At 46.5% G+C, this 8,114-nt stretch overlaps 1 protein-coding gene across 1 annotated transcript; it reads left to right on the top strand.

The window, feature by feature from the left end:
• The first annotated feature begins 1,346 nt into the window (after window positions 1-1,346).
• LOC111256309 lies at window positions 1,347-7,627 on the top strand. Its single transcript, XM_022824129.1, has 2 exons — window positions 1,347-2,591; window positions 7,556-7,627. Exon 1 carries the CDS (start codon window positions 1,440-1,442, stop codon window positions 2,541-2,543), a length of 1,104 nt encoding a protein of 367 aa, XP_022679864.1. The 5' UTR covers window positions 1,347-1,439; the 3' UTR covers window positions 2,544-2,591; window positions 7,556-7,627.
• Window positions 7,628-8,114: the final 487 nt, after the last annotated feature.

The raw sequence follows: 8,114 nt of genomic DNA, 5'->3' as shown, positions 1-8,114 counted from the left end.
ATGGCTGATGCGCTACGGAAGACTTGGATCAGCCTGGGAAAAGTCTTGAAGCCAGAATACAAGTGTAGGGAGTACACCCACCCCCGCTATGCTACGTACTGGGAGGTGGTAGTATCCCTCTACGAGAAGGTGGGAGAAGGATGGAGGGTTGAATCTGTTCACCCCAACGTGGCTCTTAGGGAAACCATGGAGGCAGGGATTGCCGAGTCTGCTAGGAGGGCACTTTATGTCCTCTCTCACCGGGCACGCCAGCAGTTGGGTGGTACTACTCGCCGGCACATACCCTACAGAGCCAGTGGTGAAGCGAAGACTTACGTCGCTTCAGTCACTGAAAACTGCACCAGTGGCTGCGTACGAGAGGTCAGCGAGTTGTTGGCTGCCACCAACACCGCTTTGGATGACGCCAATAACACTTTGCACAAGGCTCAGGAGGAGTTGCGGGAACTTAGGGCTGAGAGGGACTGACTGGTTGCTATTGTTGAGGGAAGAGGTGACCCAGGAAGTCCTAAGACGGTGTTCCCGCCGATGTCGCCACCTCTGAAGCGCCCACGCTACAACGAACCAGATGCCCGTACGGAAGATCCTTAGGATTTAGGAGTGCTAAGTTTAAATTCTTGTAGTCGTTAGCGTCATCATCGTTAGAGTGTGCTTAGTTTAAGGAGTGTGTTTGGATGCTTGATCTTGTGATAAACAATTGAGTTGGATCTTTGTAATGATTGCGGTGTGTTGTGGAGTGATTACCACAATGACATCGGTTTTGGTAGTAAAGTGCTTGGTTGGGTTCAAATTCTGTTCTAAATCAATTTCTAATCTTTCTTAATCTTGATCTCCCATTTGTCTAAATCTATCCGTCATGCAAGCTATGAGATGTTCAATTATGTTCTCGTCATCAATCGACATGTCAGTACTGTTTTCTTTGTATCTCGAGCTACAGAGGTCCAAATGACATGAAATCAGTGGGGTTAGTTTCTGAACTTCGTGGAGTATTTTTTGTAAATTGTTCAGAATTTTTGGATAATCTTTCTGGGAGATATGCGTGAAATAGTGAAGTAATCAGAATCTGAAACTGTTACCTGATACTGCAAGCTTGTTAATTTTATATCTCGAGATCTAGAGCTACGATTGAGGTGATTCCAGTTGGATTGGTTTACAAATTTAGTGAATAATGACCTGGTAAATTTTTACTAATTTTGGACACTTCTTCTGATGGCCACATCTAATTTAACGAAGCTAACAGAATCTGTCTTACTTTTATATCTTGTCGCTTTATCTTTCTCAGTTATCTCTTCATACATATATCTAAATCTATTGTCTCTAACGCTCAGATGGTAAACACCAGGTCCGGATCAGGAGTTGACCAACCCACAGTGCCTCGTCACAGGAACAACAACAGCAATCCCAATCCCGCTTCACAGCAGAATCAACAAGCACCTACTGGGATGGAACAGTTCTTAGCAGCCCAGACTCAGCTCCTCGCCGGTCTGACCAACATCGTGGCAGCCTTGCAGGCTCAGCTGAACAACAACAACAACAACAACAACAACAACAACCACCAGCAGCCGCCGCCGCGGGACAGACACAGGGAGTTCATGAGCCACAAGCCCCCGACGTTCTCACATTCTCCAGACCCGCTTGATGCTGATGACTGGTTGAAGACTGTGGAGAAAATGCTGAACATCACCCAGTGCTCTGATAGAGAAAAGATCCTGTATGCTTCAGGATGCCTGGAGGGACCTGCTGCAGATTGGTGGGAAGCCTACACCACCGCCCATGCTAATGCCAACGGCATCACCTGGGAGGAGTTCAGGGCTAACTTCAGAAATCACCACATTCCTTCCGGGCTGATGAAGCTCAAGAAGAAGGAGTTTCTCGCTCTCAAGCAGGGGAACATGACAGTGACTGAGTATAGGTACAAATTCATCCAGTTGTCCCGGTATGCTCCTGAAGATGTCGCAGATGATGAGCAGAAGCAGAAGTTATTCTTGGATGGTTTGATTGGACCACTCCAGTACCAGCTGATGTCGCACACCTTCCCAAACTTTCAGAAGATGCTGGACAAAGCAATAGGCCTGGAGCACAAGAGGAATGAGCTTGGGGAGATGAAGAGGAAGTTCAACTCCCAGGCACCGTCAGGAAGCAACACTCGCCCTCGCTTCGCTCCACAGCAGGGGACACCACTCCGCCTAGGGGACCCGGGTGGAAATTTTGGGCAGCAATCAATCCAGCACCCAGCTCAGCAGTTCCAACGCCCCAACCCCCAGTTTCAGCGCCCCGGGATGCAGACTCCACGTCCCAGCTTTCCGCAGAATCGCCAGATGACTCCTACTAGCACTCCAGCGAGGCCTAATGCTCCAATGGGCCCCACTTGTTTCAAGTGTGGCGAGGTTGGCCACTATGCCAACGCTTGTCCTAAAAAGGGTGGGCCAGCTACCCCCGTGCAGCACAACAGTGCTCCTCGGCAGAATCAGATGCAACAGCCGAGGAATGGGAACCAGACTCCGCAAGGCAATCAGGGGCAACAGAATTTGCCCGTGGCAAGGTGAATCACATGGAAGCCGAGACTGCTCAGGAGGCTCCAGATGTAGTGCTCGGTATGTTCCTTGTCAACTCAGCCCCCGCATCAGTTTTATTTGACTCTGGAGCATCGCATTCTTTTGTCACTAGTCATTATGTAGCAAAGCATAGTTTACCCATGCATACCATGAGGCGTCACATGCTAGTGAGTTCACCTGGTGGGTCGATGAAGGCTCAGTATATCTGTCCACAAGTTAAACTGAAAATAATGGGATAGATTTTTCGGCTGATCTTATCGTACTTGAGTCTGGTGGAATTGATGTTATTTTGGGAATGAGGTGGTTAGCAGCTTTTGATGCAACTATTCAGTGTGCCAAGAGGTCAGTTTTGCTAATAGGTCCTAATGGAGAGAAAGTTGAGTTTGTAGCTACTCTACCCTCAGCAGCAGATTGTGCAGTTAATCAGTTGGCTGGGAAATCTTTGGAAGATATCAAAGTGGTGTGTGACTATCCGGATGTGTTCCCCGACGATTTACCAGGTATGCCACCTGACCGTGAAATTGAATTTGCTATTGATCTTTTACCTGGTACTGCACCTATCTCCAAACATCCCTATAGAATGTCGGTTGAGCAATTAAAAGAATTAAAATAACAAATAGAGAAATTGTCGGCAAAACGGTTTATTCGGCCCAGTTCATCACCGTGGGGAGCACCGGTTATCTTTGTGCCAAAGAAGGACGGTACTCAGAGGATGTGTGTGGATTATAGGTCGCTCAACGAGGTAACTATCAAGAATAAGTACGCATTGCCCCGCATCGAGGATCTGTTTGATCAGATGAGAGGAGCCAAGGTATACTCCAAGATTGACTTGCGATCGGGTTATCATCAGTTGAAAATCAGGCCGTCCGACATACCCAAGACTGCTTTTACTTCTAGATATGGTCTCTATGAGTACACGGTAATGTCGTTCGGGTTAACAAATGCTCTAGCTTACTTCATGTATCTGATGAATAAGGTATTTATGGAGTACCTGGATAAGTTCGTTGTGGTGTTTATTGATGATATCATGATTTACTCCAAGAATGAGGAAGAACATGAGGAACATTTGAGGTTAATGCTTCAGAAGTTGAGAGAGCATCAGTTGTACGCAAAATTTAGTAAGTGTGAATTCTGGTTGAAGGAGGTTTCTTTCCTTGGTCATATCATCTCCGACGGTGGAATTGCAGTGGATCCAAGCAACGTCTGGGATGTTTTGAAGTGGAACCCACCGCAGACAGTAACTGAGATCAGGAGTTTTCTTGGACGTGCAGGCTACTACCGCAGGTTCATCGAAGGATTCTCTAAGATAGTGAAACCCCTCACTACACTGCTAGAAAAAGGAAGGGAAATTAAGTGGACAGAGGCATGTCAGGCTAGTTTCGAGGAATTGAAGAAAAGGTTGACCACAGCTCCAGTGTTGGTGATGCCAGATTTGCATAAAGGATTTGACATATATTGTGATACATCTCGACAGGGTTTAGGCTGTATTCTGATGCAAGAAGGTCATGTGATAGCCTATGCTTCCAGGCAGTTGAGGAAACGCGAGCAAAATTACCCGACTCATGATTTGGAGTTAGCCGCAGTGGTACATGCCTTGAAGATTTGGAGGCACTATGTTCTGGGGACTAAATGTCAGATCTATACCGATCACAAGAGTCTCAGGTACATTTTCACTCAAAAGGACCTTAATCTGAGACAGCGACGATGGTTAGAGCTCATCAATGATTATGATCTGGAGATTCACTATCATCCTGGCAAGGTCAATCTAGTTGCAGACGCTCTGAGTCGGAAGGGTCATGCTAACCTAGCCTTAGCATTTCAGTTGCCCGATGAGTTGATGAAAGAATTTGAGAGACTTAACTTGAGCATTGTTGCACATACTGAAGGGGCAACGATGGAAGTGGAGTCAACTCTAGAGCAAGAGATACGAAAAGGACAGCTTGAGGATGCCAAGGTCAAGGGAATTAAGGAGATGGTAAAGGAAGGAAGAGCCACATATTTCACAGAAGACTCTCAGGGAACTTTATGGGTTAAAGGAAGGATTTGGGTACCTGATGTGGGAAATCTCCGTGAGACAATCTTGAAAGAAGCTCATGATTCAGCTTATTCCATTAACCCTGGAAGTACCAAGATGTATCAGGATCTTAAGCAAAACCATTGGTGGCCTGGAATGAAGAGGGATGTAGCTGCACATGTAGCTCTCTGCGACACATGCCAAAGAGTCAAAGCTGAACACCAGAGACCAGCCGGGCTACTTCAACCATTGAAGGTGCCTGAATGGAAGTGGGAGGAAATTGGTATGGATTTCATCGTCGGATTGCCTCACACCCGAGATGGATATGATTCGATCTGGGTAATAGTGGATCGGTTGACTAAGATAGCTCACTTCATACCGGTAAGGACAACCTACACTGGGTCCAAGTTGGCAGAGTTATATATGTCAAGATTGTGTGTTTGCACGGTGTGCCCAAGAAGATAGTGTCCGACAGAGGTACTCAATTCACGTCTCGTTTCTGGCAGAAGTTACATGAATCTCTAGGCACAAGATTAAATTTCAGTTCAGCTTACCATCCTCAGACAGATGGACAAACTGAGAGAACAAATCAGATTTTGTGCTTTAAAGCATTAAAGCATCAAGGTAGTTGGGATAAGAGTTTGCCGTACGCAGAGTTTTCTTATAATAACAGCTATCAAGCCAGTCTCAAAATGTCGCCATTTGAAGCTCTGTATGGGAGAAAGTGCAGAACGCCTCTTTATTGGAGTGAGACAGGAGAAAATCAATTGTTTGGTCCAGAAATCATCCAAGAAGCCGAGAGACAGGTTCAGACCATCAGGGAGAACTTAAGGACAGCCCAATCTCGTCAGAAAAGTTATGCCGACACCAGAAGGAGAGAATTAAACTTTGAGGAAGGTGATTATGTCTATCTCAAAGTATCGCCCATTAGAGGTATGCGCAGGTTCAAAGTCAAAGGAAAGTTGTCACCTCGCTTCATTGGGCCTTTCAAGATCCTTGAGAGAGTGGGACAGGTAGCTTATCGATTGGAGTTACCGAATCAGCTCTCGGATGTGCACGATGTGTTCCATATCTCACAACTCAAGAAATGCCTCAGAGTTCCGGAAGAACAGTTGCCTATGGAAGAATTGGATGTTCAGGATGATCTCACCTATACAGAGTATCCCGTCAAGATTTTGGATGTTTTGGAGAAGGTTACCAAGAATCGGGTGATCAGGATATGCAAAGTGCAATGGAGTCACCATAGAGAGGATGAAGCAACTTGGGAAAGAGAGGATGAGCTAAAGAAGGAATTTCCCCATCTCTTTGCAGAATCATCCGAATCTCGAGGACGAGATTCGGGGGTAGGATTTGTAACACCCAAAAAAATTACAACTTTGCATTTTATTAAAATTTTCTAGAAACAATTTGCTTGTTTAAGGCATGTAAGGTCATTTTTGCATTTTTCTAGACATCCAAGCATTTTTCTAATTTAATAATGAAATATAGGATTTTATTGATCATTCATTCTGTTGCGTATCTCTTTGTTGAATGCTTGAAGAAGGATTTGTGTTTCACCTTGGGTTGCTGTTTTGAATTTTCTGTCAGTCAGCTTCCTGCCCTTGGGTGTTTCAGTTTCAGAGTTCAATCAGTTAATTATCTGTTCTCTAGTTCTTCAGTTGCAGTTCTGTAGCTTTTTTGGTTGTCAGTCGCCAGATGTTCCTATCAAGCTTTTTCAGTCTTGTGGCCTGGTTTCGTGGTTGTGTACTGCTTTTGGGTTGTTAAGTTCTTTTTATTTTTCTGTCAGTTGGCTGGTTGTCCTGTTTTTCCGAAGTTCAGAGTCTGGGGCATCAGTTTCAGTCTCCGATTGATTTGTATCTTTCCGTCAGTTCCTGTTTCTGGTTCGGAAACAGCAGCTCCTTGCTGGCCCGACGCTGTGCTCTGCTCGTGGCCCAGCACCTTTCCGGAGCAGCAGGCCAGCTAGCTTGCCTCGGCCCAGTTCGAAGGCAACGGCCCAGCTCGTGGCCAGGTTCCTCTCGCTCGCAGCTCTCCTCCTGCCGCAGACAAGCAGGGTCCGCAGTCATCTTCTTCGCAGCGTTTTCTTCCGCTCGCACGCAAAATCGCTCGCGTTCCTCCAGCGCCGCTTCTCTGAATCGGACTCAAGCCCGGACCGTGTGCGTGCCGCGCCCGCGTCCGACTCGATGCGGACCCACTCGCCAGGGCTGGTACAAAAGGCCACCGCCACTTCCTTTTTCCCCAAAACCGCAAGCTTTTTCGCATCTACAGCTTCCTTGCGCCGCCACCCGAAGCATCTGCCGCCACGCTCGAGCTCCTCTGTGCGCGCTGCCGTCACCCCTTCGTCGTCCTCACCTCCACCAGAAGCTCCGCGGGAAGGTGAAGACCCGGCTACACATCGCCCGTGCATCCCTGCGTTTTGTTTTATTTTATTTGTTTTCCTTGCCGCAAGTTGTTGCCGGAGCCTATGCCGCCGCCAAGTCCTCGCCGTCAGCATCCCAAATGAGTTCATTGCGCTCGTTTCTATTTGCTGGTCTAATCCTCGCTCAAATCTGCACCCAGTCGCGCGTTCCCGGGCGATTCCGGCGAACTGCCGTTTTCCGCCGCCGCTCGCCGTCGCTGATGTCAGCGCAGCAGCTGCCGGCCGCCGGATCGCCATCCGACGGTCCACATCAATTCAGCCGAGTCAGCAGCCGCGCTTTTGCACTTTAACCCCTGCAGTTTCTGCGTTTTGCGTTGATATCCTCCCGCACCTCAAGACTATTTAAAACCAGATCCTTGTAATCTTAGTTTTTCTCGAAGTTATACCCTGCATCTTGTTTTAAGCATATCTTTTGCTTTATAGCTTCGTTTTTAACGTTCTTTATATCCGTGTGTTCGTTTTAATGCGTCGAATAGATTTTCGAACATGTTTTCTCTGTTTAATTATGATTGGTGTACTGTTTTCTTATGTATTGTATTTGTTTGCTTGTATGTGCTCGTGTGACGTGTGTAGACGTTCAGCAGTTCAAGGGATTTGAAGATCAAGCTTTCGAGGAGTACGAACAACAAGAGCAAGGCCAAGAAGGCAAGTCGTGTCCTTGATCACTACTTTTCGTCCTATACACCTTTACTTTCTCGTACTCAACATTTATGCTATGCACATTTTCGTCCTATACACCTTTACTTTCTCGTACTCAACATTTATGCTATGCACATGTTAAAATTAAATTGATGGGTCCCAATTAAGGTTCGCCTAGATTGAATGACCTTTGCCTTGACCAACCGGTTTACTTTATGTTGGGTAGCTCATGCTTAGTGCTTACTTGGTATGGTGGTTTAACCGAACACAATGTTCAATCTTGCTTTACTTCTGTCATACCTTTCATTAATACAAGACCACAAGTGTTTAATCGGAACATGGAGAACCACCCAGGAAAATAGTGCTACCACAAGACTAAATGGCTCTGGTCTTGGCTGAATAATTAGAAACCTTAGTCCGGGGTAATCTTACTCGTGATGAGGCAAGAGGGGGGACTGAGTCGTTGCATTAGCGGCCTATGATAGGTTGTGCA

This window comes from Setaria italica, chromosome II (genome assembly GCF_000263155.2).
Source record: "Setaria italica strain Yugu1 chromosome II, Setaria_italica_v2.0, whole genome shotgun sequence".
Taxonomy (NCBI): domain Eukaryota; kingdom Viridiplantae; phylum Streptophyta; class Magnoliopsida; order Poales; family Poaceae; genus Setaria; species Setaria italica.
This window is presented reverse-complemented; position numbering and strand designations above follow the sequence as displayed.

Excerpts from the sequence above, each read along its gene's own strand:
- LOC111256309 (XM_022824129.1), top strand. The coding sequence starts at position 1,440 with ATGGAACAGTTCTTAGCAGCCCAGACTCAGCTCCTCGCCGGTCTGACC.